The sequence below is a fragment of the Cyprinodon variegatus genome, unplaced genomic scaffold, assembly GCF_000732505.1.
Source record: "Cyprinodon variegatus isolate N-32 unplaced genomic scaffold, C_variegatus-1.0 Scaffold398, whole genome shotgun sequence".
Taxonomy (NCBI): Eukaryota; Metazoa; Chordata; class Actinopteri; order Cyprinodontiformes; family Cyprinodontidae; genus Cyprinodon; species Cyprinodon variegatus.
This window is the reverse complement of record NW_015150851.1, coordinates 524,032-538,148: the sequence shown is the minus strand read 5'-3', so window position 1 is coordinate 538,148 and position 14,117 is coordinate 524,032. Positions and strand designations below refer to the sequence as shown.

General features: G+C 37.6%; 1 protein-coding gene across 1 annotated transcript in view; it reads left to right on the top strand.

The window, feature by feature from the left end:
* The window catches only part of LOC107092864 (anthrax toxin receptor 1-like), a 57,538-nt gene that overhangs the window by 23,261 nt on the left and 20,160 nt on the right, over positions 1 to 14,117 (top strand). Inside the window, exons 3-11 of the mRNA XM_015387551.1 lie at positions 641 to 712; positions 3,517 to 3,598; positions 3,799 to 3,829; positions 3,911 to 3,984; positions 4,386 to 4,454; positions 6,224 to 6,304; positions 8,477 to 8,537; positions 10,615 to 10,713; positions 11,174 to 11,243. Of these exons, the coding sequence (XP_015243037.1) occupies positions 641 to 712; positions 3,517 to 3,598; positions 3,799 to 3,829; positions 3,911 to 3,984; positions 4,386 to 4,454; positions 6,224 to 6,304; positions 8,477 to 8,537; positions 10,615 to 10,713; positions 11,174 to 11,243 (639 nt within the window). The remainder of the gene's footprint in view (positions 1 to 640; positions 713 to 3,516; positions 3,599 to 3,798; positions 3,830 to 3,910; positions 3,985 to 4,385; positions 4,455 to 6,223; positions 6,305 to 8,476; positions 8,538 to 10,614; positions 10,714 to 11,173; positions 11,244 to 14,117) is intronic.

Genomic DNA, 14,117 nt, shown 5'->3' with positions numbered 1-14,117 from the left:
CACCAACATAGGCCAATCAGCTAACCAGTATTTTCGCCCCTTCCCAAAATTACTGCAACCAAAGGTTTCCAGATGGATATGCGGAGCAAATCCATCTGCCAAAGTCAGGTTACCATTTTACCCCAAGACCGACCAAATAAAAGTTATTTAGAGCCCTAAAGTAGATGACTTTAGAAAAACAACCTATTAGTTTTTTTGTTTTTTTTTATTATCTTGTATAGGAAATTAGTTGCCATCTTAAACAACCAACAATGTATGTATTTTTAGATTTTAAAATAATATTAAAAGATGAATTCCAAGCTGATTAAAAGCAAAATGGCTCTAAAAATATTTCAGGTTCTTTTAATGTCTTTTTATTCTTCTTATAAAAACCACTTAAGCTTTTTAGACTATTTTTGGTAGGAAATTATTTAGCTCTTTATTTACATTTTTGCCACTATTAAGAGCCGCTGTAGAGGGTCCAAAGAGCCAAATGTGGCTCTGGAGCCGCCAGTTGCAGACCCCTGTACTATGCTAACAGTTTGTTGTTCTATGCCATCAAATAGAAATTAAACACATATGTTTATTTCAGTAATGTGGCTGTAGAATGCTTGAAGTGTTGATATTTTCCGGTATTTTTCTCTTCATGTTTCCGTCCCAGTCCCATGCTGAGGATGTCCTTCATCACGTTTAGCTCCAGATCATTCACCATACTGAAACTGACAGAAAACAGGTGATTCCCTTTTTTCTAACTGCACTGGTAAGGTCAAAGGTCTTTTTGTCCATTTGTTGACATGATGCAAAGGTTTGTGGGATCTAGGAAAAACTCAAACTGATCGTCTGATCATTATTTCTTGAAAGGTTGCCTGTGTTTTTACAGACAGTTTGAAAAGTCTACCCCATAAAGCTCTGAGATACCAAACTGGGAGGAAAATCACTGACGTCAGTTTTCATTTCCAAACTACTTCATTGCCTCCAGTTCAGCCATGGACACTTTGTACTGATCCCTCAACCTTTTCGTGATTGTGGTGAACTGGTCCAGCAGGCTGCAGAAATATCCCAGCCATCCAGAGGGAAAAACACCAGTCCAAATCCTTCCTGTAATCCAGCTTTAGCAAGACTGCATGATTGACTCCAAAATACCCGTTTGGTCTGTTTTTATGTGTCTTTAAGGGTTTATTATTTTCAACAGAGCAAACCTTTTCTATAAAGTGTTCTGTGACGTGTATATGCTTGGTGCGAGTAGCTATACCCAAATAATGCCATAAAGCTCCATGTTATTGCTTAGAGACACAGATTATTTGATCCCAAGCAAAGGTGGTGGAGGTCAGCCCGGTACAGAGGCAGCCATTCAAAATGGCCCTTCCCAATATTTTAGATTCATTGCACACTAAATGAAATATTTCAGGTCTTTTATTGTCTTACTGATGATTTTGGCACACAGCTCATGAAAACCCAAAATTCCTATCTCACAAAATTAGCATATTTAATCCGACCAATAAAAGAAAAGTGTTCTTAATACAAAAAAGTCAAACTTCAAATAATTATGTACAGTTATGCACTCAATACTTGGTGGGGAAGCGTTTAGCAGAAATGACAGCTTCAATGCGGCGTGGCATGAAGGCAATCAGCCTGTGGCTCTGCTGAGGTGTCATGGAGGCCCAGGATGCTTCCATAGCGTTTAGCCTTTAGCTCATCCACAGTGTTGGGTCTTGCATCTCTCAATTTTCTCTTCACAATATCCCACAGATTCTCTATGGGGTTTGAGGTCAGGAGAGTTGGCAGGCCAATTGAGCTCAGTAATACCATGGTCAGTAAACCATTTACCAGTGGTTTTGGCACTGTGAGCAGGTGCCAGGTCCTGCTGAAAAATGAAATCTTTAACTCCATAAAGCTTTTCAGCAGATGGAAGCATGAAGTGCTCCAAAATCTCCTGCTAGCTGCATTGACTCTGCCCTTGATAAAACACAGTTGACCAACACCAGCAGCTGACATGGCGTCCCAGACCATCACTGACTGTGGCTACTTGACACTGGACTTCTTGCATTTTGGCATTTCCTTCTCCCCAGTCTTCCTCCAGACTCTGGCACCTTGATTTCCAAATGACCTGCAAAACTGAGCAACAGTCCAGTGCTGCTTCTCTGTAGTCTGGCTCAGGAGCCTCTGCTGCTGTTCTAAAGTGTCTTGACCTGGGGAATGCAGCACCTGTAGCCCATTTCCTGCACACGCCTGTGCACGGTGGCTCTGGATGTTTCCACTCCAGACTCAGTCCACTGCTTCCACAGGTCCCCCAAGCTCTGGAATCGGCCCTTCTCTACAATCTTCTTCAGGGTCCGGTCACCTCTTCTGGTTGTTCAGCGTTTTCTGCCACTTTTTCCCTCCCACAGACTTCCTACTGAGGTGCCTTGATGCAGCACTGTGGGAACAGCCTATTGGTTTAGAAATATCTTTCTGTGTCATTCCCTCTTGCTTGAGGCTGTCAATGATGGCCTTCTGGACAGCAGTCAGGTCGGCAGTCTGACCCATGATTGGGGTTCTGAGTGATGAACCAGGCTGGGAGTTTTAAAGGCCTCAAGAATCTTTTGCAGGTGTTTAGAGTTGATTTGTTGATTCAGATGATCAGGTGCAGAGCTCCTTTAGAGACCTTTTTCATAATATGCTTATTTTGTGAGATAGGAATTTTGGGTTTTCATGAGCTGTATGCCAAAATAATCCATATTAAGACAATAAAAGACCTTAAAATATTTCGGTTAGTGTGCAATGAATCTAAAATATATGAATGTTCAAGTTTTATCATTACATTATAGAAAATAATGAACTTTATCACAATATGCTAATATTTTGAGAAGGACCTGTATGTTTAGAAAGAAAAACCAACCTTAAACAAGGAGGGGGGGACTCAGATTTCAGCTTTCAAAAACCTCCACTGCAGCAATTGAGTTGATTCCTTCCCGCTATCATCGCAACCCCAACCCCTTTACAGGGGAACCAGAAGACCTCGTCTATTCTGCCAGGCCAACAATTCCCTTTAATAACCCCTTTCAGAGACATAGCAGGTATGGGGCATTGCAGGCTAACAAAAGACGCCAAACGACCCCCATTCCAACGAGTCGGACCCGTTCGTCCGTTTCTGTTTGCATGTTTTCTAAACCAAAACAAGGCCTTGATGGGTACTGTATAAAACCTCAAACTCAGCGCTATTTCTGACATTTTTAATAGAAAAAGCTTCCTGGATGGAAGAGAAACGTCTTTAAACTTGGAAACAAAGTCCAGTGGATTGTTTTTAACTTGTTTGGAATCTTCTTTGAAGACCTGCTCAGGACGTAAAAATGTGTTTGCCAGTGTTTTAGGATGCGCTCTCAGCATCAGACCCTATATTTTTTTCACTCAAAGAGAAAACGATTTTTCTGCACCACTCTAGATGTTCAGTGGATCTTTTGTTTTCAAAAGGTTGTTTGTATAAAAATGTTATAGCCATCACCTGAATTCATCATTCAGAAAATTTCAAGTGTCTCAAACATTATTTTTGTTTTGCAGGGGGAAAATCCTACGAGGCCTGAATGCTCTGAGGAAAGAGAAACCTGGTGGGGACACTTTCATGCACCTGGGGCTGGAGAGTGTAAGCAAATATAACACCACATTTTTTATTTTTTTTTTTACAGTGTCCTGTCTGGCAATGTGGCAAAAAGAATAAAATATAACATCACATTAACTTAACCACACAGCAGCTTAGTCAGAACAGTGTTAGGAGGAGATTAAACTCATTACAATGGTCTGATCAAATGTCCTCTAACAAAGAACACCTCTGTCTGCTTCTAGGCAAATGAACAAATACGCAAGGAAAACTTTGGTGAGAACCTGACCTCTTAGGGTTTTTTTCACATCTGCATTGCATCTTCAGCTTACAGCTTTGGCTTGTGCTTTTTCCCAGGCACGGCGAGTGTGATCATCGCTCTGACAGATGGAGACCTGCAAACACAGCCGCTCATCGATGCACAGCAGCAGGTAGGAAACACGGATGTCCAACGAGCTTCAGTCAGGGACCCAGATAACAAGCTCACTTATACACTGCAAAAACAATCTACAAATATGTATAAAAACTGATTAAATTAAGTGTATTTAGATAGTTCACCAATGGAATGAATATTTGTACTCATTAAATAAGATAATTAGATAGTATGCACTTGAAATATGACAATGTTATTGGGTTTTTTTTTCTTATTTTAAATGTAAATTGTCTTGTTCCACCGGCAAAGTGTCTCAATTATCACCTAAATTCATGAAAAAATTCACTTATTTTAAGAAAAAAATGCCTTATTTAGATTTAATTTTTGTGCAATGTAGGGAGCAGTTCTTCCATCAATGTTCTTCCTGCTTTTCTTGTTACTTTCTTGCTCTTGTTTTAGGCAGAGGAAGCCAGACGTCTAGGAGCCATTGTGTACTGTGTTGGTGTCAAAGACTTTAATGAAACACAGGTAATGACGTTTTTAGACTACACTCTGTACGAAGGCTGAGTCACATGTGCTTAAAAGGCTGTAAAGCTTTTCCAGGCTCTTATCAAACAGAGAAGCAGAACTGCAGCTGTTTATGAAAGAGTCCAAGTGTCCGAAGCAAGCCTAACTGTGTCCACTCCCCTCTCTGTGCATCCAGACCTCTGTCTCCAATCACGGTTGAATTAACATGTGGCTGACCAAAACAAACACATAACAGCTACTAAAATCCGACAAATGTAGATTGGCATAAACTAGTTGAAAAGATGTTTATGGTCAGAAACTACTAATTAAGTAATTTAGTACAGTTGCTGATAAAAGCATTGGTTAAAATAATACCTCATCTTTATTCTAGCAGAAATACGCACCATTTCATTGCAATAGTGCAGAAAGGAGGGTATGGAGTGAATTTTATTCCATTATTCTTGCAGGCAAAGAGCATATTCTATTAGAAATTATAAAAAATAAATAAATAAATAAATAAAGCCATAGAGAAAATTAGAAAAATCTTAAAGTTTTCCTAGATTTTAAATGTTTTCAAATTATTTTTATTTTAATTTTTTTTTTATGTTTTCATATTTTACATTTGTCTTTTCAAGAATGAGTTTTATACATTTAATTTTTTTAAATTCCATTTTACAGATCTTATTCTCTTCACTTTGGGGGCGAGCTTTCCTGTGCAAAATCGCATTTCTATTGGTCTGCTGGGCATTCTACAACCACTGTTTATTTGGACAAGAGGGAGCGTTTGTGGCAGAAATGTGATCTACAAAACATAGCCTTAAAAGAATATGATTCTTAAAACTCAATTTGAAAAAAGAAAAATAGAAGGTTAAAAAAAAAAAAATGTAATAAAAAAAAGAAATTAAATAGGAGCAAACAAAGTCACTCTCAAAACCTAATTTTGATGAAGACGTTTTTAAAAGTTTCATGACTGGATTGAATTTTTTCCCCCCATTTATAAAACGGGTTCTATGCTGCAACAATAATGGAACAAAATTCATGCCATAGTTCCTGGGATTCAATCATTGGTCTGATTTTCAAATCATAAAATTTCCATTTGAATGGATTTACATCAAGACTTGTATCTAAAAATATACGCTCAATAGCACCCATAAAATAAACAGCTAGTAAATACACTTAAAAAGTAGCAGTTTTGTGATTTGAAGGAGATTTTCACTAATTCTATTGCTATGTTGTTTATAACAGTTAAATTATCTTTGTTAAACTGTCAAAAGGTTGGTTTTACCTCTCTTCTCAATCAAAGGAGGGCCAACCAACAAATGTTTTAGGAACTCCTCACTTAAACTAAGGCCATTTGTCCCTATTTTAATAGGGTCCAAGATCAAATTTATAACTTTTTTTGAAAGCCCTCCTAACTTTATACTCTAATTACTGTTTTAGAAATCATCTTAAGGAATTGTGCAGCATTTTTGCTCAAAATTCAGTTATATCAGTTATATTATATAAATGGTTTCCATTAAACTGCTCTGTGAGCATGTAGTGACAGTTGACATTTCCTTGTATTTTGACGATGTCAGCAATCCCTCATTGCAAACATGCATGAAGGAACCTGCTGGAGCATAACCTCCAGCATTGCACCTTGCATCTGTAAAAGGTTGTGAAGGTGTGTTTCCAGGAGTTGGGGTTTGTCGTTTCTAATCCAATTAGGATGCAGTCGATAGTTTGCGAGATTTTTCTTGAATAATTTTCTTCATTTGTTCATGGCTTTCCTCTTTTCTCTCCAACTCTAGCTGGCCACCATTGCTGACACCATAGAGCATGTGTTTCCTGTGCTGGGAGGGTTCCATGCCCTTAGGGGTGTCATCGACTCGGTAAACAAACTACTTTCTTTCCAAAAATAAAATCCAAATCCAAGAGAGGGAATTCACATATGCCGAGAAAATCACAAGAGTTACAATTAGCAGCTATTTTCCTAACTTTGTTTGTAATCAAATACACATTTTTGGAGTACAGTCCAGACATTAGAGGCCACTTCAGCATAAGGTTCTCACAACATAGAAAGCTTCACTTTCAGAAACAAATCTTGTATCTTTAACTGATTACTTTTCAGGAAATTAAGGAACTTTAATTCTATGAGAAAGTGTTGCCATGTCAAAGTTGATGCAATTTGGTTAGCAATAGCTGTTAGCTTGTACGTGACTAAGTACTGGCTAAACATAAAGGTACAAAGGGCTTCATCGACCCACGGGAAAGGTCTGGAGGAGAGTTACACCCCACCTTATATGACATTTAGTCGCTCAGCCATTATTGGTGGTACGCTATGAAGCAGCCACAGATGCCCTGGGGCACTCTGCAAGGATTCTGCCAAACACATCAAACCCAAGCCCCACATCAGAGACAGCAACTAATTTGGCTCAAGGAGCACAGGAAAAGTATCTGGTAGAGCTGAACCTACAACGGTCACCTTAGGAGCAAAGGAACCATATCTCGAGGAGCCAAACCCTAAGGGCCACTTCTGCAAACACTGTAGTCAAATGTGCAATTTGTTTACTGAGACAAAGACAACCCTTTCTGAGCTGCATCAATAAGCACATAATCAGTCAAACAGGTTAGTTGATCCTATGATCCTAACAGGTTAGATGAATCAATATGGCAGGTGATGGCTTCACTTCAACCCCATACAACCAATGGGCAATCAGCAATCTAGTGAATAAATAGGGATCAGTGTGGTTGGATCCAAGATGGCCGCCCTCTACTGGGCTGCCATAATGGTATCAGTATGGCAGCCCAGTAGAGGGCGTGCAGTGTCATTACCCGATCCGTACCGGAAGCACGATCCGTACCATCAGCTCATTTGCGCGTGCGCAAACAGAATAACTTCCAGTGGAAATATTTCCTTTTTCTTACTTTTTTATTCTTTTGTAATTTTTAGAGGCATGGGTTTCTTTTTGTATATCTTTGTTTTTTCGTCAATATTGCATTTTCTAAAAATAAAAAAACAGAAATACATAAAAAGTTCAATCGCCTTGTGATAGTTACTTTGACTGCTCTGAGCATGCGCAAATATACGTCACACAGCGTATATATTTAAATTTGTTTAAATATTTGATTTACTCTGTACTTAACTATGCACTCCAGCAGTACTGATCCCACAATGGATTCATTTGCTACCTTTCGTGACCTGCAGTTTTTCATTGATAAGGGAACATTTCCCGAAAATTTGGATTTTTATTCCAGAAAAATGACATCAAGCAATACAATGGATTGAATTTAAAAAGCATCCATTTCTTCCAGAAAAGTCTTCAGTATTGTCTTTACGATTTAGTTTAGTATTCTTTAATTATTTAAGGATATAAATAAAGTTTTTTCAGTACCGTAATTACATTATTTTTTGGCGACCCGGAAGTTATTCTGTTCGCGCAGGCGCAAATGAGCTGATGGTACGGATCGTGCTACCGGTACGGATCGGGTAGCGACATGCAGCAACACTAATTAAAACCCTCACACTATTACTAACCTGGGGTTTGGCTAGTTAGCTCACTCACATATGACGACCTTATGCTTTAAATGACCTGGTTTATTCACTCCAATGTATAGAAACACATCTTATTCATACATTTTGGAGGTCTACATATATAATATCTATGGTGACACTGAGCTGATCTGGTACCTATACCTGAAAGGGTGCTAGCATTTGCCTAGCTTGCTAACACCATGCCTGTCTTGCTAATAATCGACTCAACAGTTGGTGGTCAGCAAGTTTTGTTTTTTTTTTTGGGGGGGGGGACTTTTACGTTTTGTGTAAGACACCAGGAAACCATGATTTAAAAAAAAAATAACATGACTAATTACTAATTTTGCAAATTTATTTTCTCCTAAAAGTGATTTAACACCAATTAAGTTCATTTCAGAAGCATTTTATTTCTAAAATACCTGGTGCTTGAAGCACCAAACAGTTGCTCTTATTTTAGTGACATTTTTGAAAGCACTTTATTATGTCCATTAAGTTTTACCAAATAACTTGTTCATTTATTTTTTTGCAGATTATCAAGAAATCCTGTATTGAAATTTTGGCAGCAGAACCTTCGAGCGTGTGTGCAGGAGGTGGGTAACTGAGAGTATCACAGACACACAGTGACTGGTCTCTCTGAGTCATTGAATCATCTTTGAATCAGTCTGGGAACTGGGTTCATTTCATCAGGAAGCAGTTTGGTTTGGCTTCATTTTTTTATGACTATCCCAGACTGGAGAAGACCACATGCAGCCTGGCAGGTCACTTACCGGAAATCTGCTTAGACTGGGTGCTAATGTCACCGGGTTGAATTAAAGGGAACAACCGTGAGAACGGAGCTGCAGTTAAAGGAGATTAACTAGAAATGAAATATACTGCAGACATTTTTCGGCATAGAACCACTGGAGAGAGAGAGGTTAATGACTTTTTTAAGGGTAAAAGCAGAGGAGCTGTCTGCTTTTTAAATTTACTGCTTTTTTATTTCATGAAACAAGGAACAATTTAACCACTTAGAATTAGACCAGGATATTTATTTTCATTTCCTTCCCTAAATGTCAGCTTCCCTTCATAATATAATCCTGATCTGTGCCTTCTTTTATGCATGATATTTTTACAGGCTTCCCTTCATTCAGATCCTTCTTCCTTCAGTTTAATTGCTTAGATTGATAAAAAAAAAAAAGAAAAAAAAGAAAAGAAAGTTCAATGTGTACCAGGATGATTTAGATTCTTCTATTACCAACAGGTAAATGCTCAATTTTTTGAAGGCCTTGCATTTAATTTTAATATATATATTTTTAGATATTCTTTTGAAATATAATTAGTTTTTTTACTACTTCTAAAAACAAAGCAAGGGTCTAGTTTGTACACGTCCTCACCTCGGAGTCTCCTCTGAAGATAATCCCACCCAGCAAAAGTTGGTTGAAAAGACGACACGATTTACGTCCAAACGACGTCTAGATTTGGTTGAAAAATGAAAGGTGAAAAACTGTAAGTGGGACAAAAGCAGACCAAACGAACACAGCCCAATTTTCGACAACTATTCACGGAATATTACAAGATTATGAAGGACCGACCGGATTTAGCCTGAAATCCTTCGCCTAAATGACGTCTGGTGTTTAGGAGAAAACAACATTGATCAACCCATTTAATGGATATATTATTAAAAACCATCAATTTATTTAAACAGCACTAATGCTCACAGCTTTATCATCAAGACCTCAAATGAAAATCTTGTGATTTATTTGGAAAATATAGCTGTTAGTTTATTTTATTCAGATTTACCATAAGATGTTTTTGGCGCCTATCAGTTTTCAGCCACCCCTCGGTGAACATTGGCCCCCTTCCTGATCACCCCTATTAAACTTTTCTGGGACCGCCACTGTTCAGTCACCATGCTAATGTGCCCACCTATGGAAATCCCTTAGCCATCCCTTGGCCACCGCAGTAAAAATGTCCTAGAATGCATGACATTTAGGTGGAAACACAGTTATAGCCTCAACCGGCACAAAGGGGTAACTTTAAAGCCGTATTTACTTCATTCATACCGTATTTATGGTGGAAAACAATTATTTAGACATGGCTAATATATATATATAAGATATATTTGAGTATATTTGTGACATGTTTCATACTTAGAGATTATGGAGCAAATTCTGTTCCATAACTGTTTTTAGCTAAACACAATATAAATAAAAATGCTTTATCTTTAAAGATATATTTTTGCAATTTTTTTCATATTTTCTTTTAAATATTTACATTTTACAAGAGCTTGTTTTACAGATTTCCCTTTTCCAGATTGAAGTTCAAATTAGATTTAACTCAATCTGAGAACTTGAATGTTAAAAAATAATAAAAAATTGAGAATATAAAATCTTTGAAAATCATTGGAAAAAAAATTGGAAAAATTAACAAATGAAACAGAAATTTGAAAATGAAAGATTTAAAACCACAAATTCTCAAACCTTTTTTGGGGTAAAATGTTTTTCAAACATTTATTTTTGGATTGCTTTTTAATACTATATTTCAACATACAATATATATATATATATATTTTTATTTTTTATTTTATTTTATTATTTTTTTTTTTTCATTTACAAAACTAAAACCTTGCTGACAATAATAATGGACCAAAATCCATGCAATAAAACTTGCAATGTGTTGTGCTACCAGAGACATTTCAAGTTGTGGTGCGAGGAAACGGATTTCTCCACGCAAGAAACATCGACCAGGTGCTCTGCAGCTTCAAGATCAACGATACCGTCACAGTTAGTGAGTAAACCATCTCCAAAGATCAGTTCATATATTTCTATATATTTGGAATTGGAAAGAAGTATAGTTGAAATAAACTAAATTGGTCTAAGTTGAACCAATTCTACTTTTTTACTCTTCATTTAGGTGTTTAACTTTTAGTTTCATTCCAAACATTGGAAGGATTTTATCAATATTTTATGTAACGGGTTTTTTATATAGGTTTAACAATAAAGTAAAAAAAGTGTGACATGCATTTTTATTCAACCGCTTTTACTCTGTTCCCCCTAAATAAAATACAAGCGGTCAGGAAATTCTCATTTGGAGGCTCAGTGGCAAATCTACCGAGCCATCTACCGAGTTTTCCTTCTTTCTGCTTTTTATCAGTGTCTTTCTAGTTGTAATGGAAAAATAACCTTCCCAGGGTGTGAATGCTTTTACTTTAATTATATCTTGTTTTTCTTTTTTTAATGTGCTTTAGATGAAAAGCCTGCTGGTGTAGAAGACACATTCTTACTGTGTCCGGCTCCTGTCATCGATGAGGTTGGAAAGTAGGTGTCTTCTATGTTTTCTTAGGGGCTTGCTTAGAAACAAGCGGTTCAAACGCCTTCAGGAACTAGAAATGTTGTCATTACATCATCCATATCCCATCTTTTCACTATTGCTTTTAAAGAATGACATACTTCGCCGATTTAAGCTATTTATGTCACCCCTCGAATCTTTTTGAAGAAATTATAAAATGGATAAATTTGCACTGTGTTTTCTTCTCTTGTTGGACCCTGGTTCAGAAAGTGTTAAATACAGAAGGAGGTGACCTCAAACAGCATGGCTTGGATTAAAGCAGATAAATGTGTTTAAATGGCCTAGTCATGTAGTTTCTATGTGAGCAAACAGGTAGAAAGAGACCTTAAAACACTGACAGGGGCATTTTTTGCTTCCGCTTCACAGCTGCACTTCTTTCTGCTGCTCCACCAAACCCCCATCTAAACATGCAGCAATTCACAGTCATAATGTGGCAAAGTGTAAAAATATTGCACAGGAATAAACATTTGCGATGGCTCTGTCCAGTCTGTGTCCTTCAGCAACCAGATTTGCTCCTATATCACATCTCTGCGCTCTTATTTAAATCAGAACCATGTTCCAACATCAACACTCTGCAAACCTCCCTGACTCAAGTCTTTATGGGGGGAAAAGTGCTCGGGGCCACAGAATACGTGGCTGAATGTATGGCGTTAAAAGCTTCATAAACACAGAGGGGGGCCAGAGGGGAAGGTCAGGAGACCGGTCTCTCTCTCCCTTTCTATTCGCCTCTTTAATTATGTTACAATTTCCTCATATTTGTCGGCCCTACAGCGGTTGGAATGAACTGAATCCATGCCTCACGCTACCATTGAGCTGCAGGCGGGAAATATTTGAAGACTGCAAATATGTTGGACTTTCAATGCGAATTAGCAATTTTTTCTCTTCACTGTCTTCTTTTATGGTCTCTGCTACATATGAACCCCCCCCCCCCCCCATCCGTCATTTTATTCTCTCTCAGCAGACTTGGTCTGGGCTGGATGATCAAAGCCAGCCAGGTCTTTCATGTGTCCGACCACATGTGTTTATAGCATGCAACATTTGAAGTGTGTGCTGTAGAAACCAGAGCTATAGGTGTTCTCTGGTCATCTTAAGGGAACCGCTTTACTTGATGTTTAAACTGGATTATTTAGTAACTTTAAAAAAAAAAGGCACTAATAATGGATCCTGAGTTTGAAACCAAAGAAAGAAAACAATTTTAACCACATTGAGAAATTGAATAAAAAAAACTTTTATCCAATTTCTGACAATGCTTTGCTTCCATTACTGTTCAATCCAATCCAATCCAGCTTTATAAATAAAGCACTGTAATATTTCTCAAAGGACCAAAGTGCTGTACAGTGAAACAACATAACACCATTACACAGACTCAAAAAACCATACAAGCATAAAAGACTAAATTAAAATCAGAACGATAAAATCTATAATATAATAAAATAAAATAAAAGTAATTTAAAATCATCTATCGCAGACTAAAATCAACATCTAACACAGTTTTTAAGAGCGATTTAAAAAGAAGTAGACAATTGAATTTGCAATGGAAGGTGGTTCCACAGAGAAAGCAGAATCACCCCTAAGCTTCCATTTAGTTTTTGGTACCTGAAGAAGCAGCTGATTGGCTGATCTGAGTGAACGGGAGGGAGGGTGCATGGAGGTGCAGCAACTCAGAAAGATAAGATGGAGCTAGACCATGGAGAGACTTAAAAACAGATAAAAGAACTTTAAAATGAATCTTAAAATGTACAGGGAGCCATAAGGCTAAAATATGGGTAATTTACGAGTGCCAGATAAAATATGTGCTGCTGCCCTAACCCCCAAATAAAGTGTCACAGTAATCCAGCCGGGCAGTGATAAAGGCATGGATTACTGCCTCTAAATGATCTCTGGAGAGAATTGGCTTTATTTTGGCCAACTGCCTTAACTGAAAGAACATTTTATTCCCAGTTGCCTTTATCTGGTGGTTTAATTTAAAATCAGCATGCATTAGAAAATGCTTTATTGATTCAAAAGGGAATGTAAATGTTGTAGCTCATAGCTGTTTTTGATGCCATCTGTTGTTCATAAACACTCCCAACCACCTTTCTCGAGTTTTCCAGCCTGCTTTAAATCTCTGCCTGCTCGTATAGTGAGGCAGCCTGGCTGAGAGCGAAGCCACATTTCAGTAAAACACATACTACTGCACTGCTAATATACTGGCTGGGTCAATTTCTTCTAACTTATTTCCTAAAGATTTCACTTTCCCATAATAATTGAATAATTGGAAGAAATGCTTGAATTTCCTGCTCTTCTCTCTTCACCTTCCAACCCACATGAGTGTTGCTGCCTCTGCCTCTAAAGCCGGGCATACACTGTAAGATTTCTTTTGCCCTTTTCAAGACGATTTTCCAGTCGTGCGAGAATTTTTCAATCGAGCCGAGTTCCAGCCTGATCATGCATCCTGTAGTCTATAGGGTGGTAAGAGGCGATCTGCCTCTTATGACCGCCTCCCCATCAGGAATCATAAGATCAGGAGAAAATCAAAGATGTGTGAAATTCATCCTCTGCACCTCCTTTTCATCTCAGCTTATGGAAGGAGTTGGAGTATTATTTTAGTTTTTCAGATGTTGATGAGCTGCTTCCAGGTGTAAGAAACATAACTTGCTGTGGTTGCTATGGCTGCTAGTAATAACAAAAGTCCAAAAATGGAAAGTTGGCTGCAAAAATCCTTCAAGCTGCAAAGCATGCAACACAAGAGGCACAAGACATAGAACAAAAGATCCACAAAGATAAAAACATAAGTTCTATTTAAAAAAATCATATCAATAATAAATAAAAAATAATAATAAAAAATAAATAAATAAAAAAAT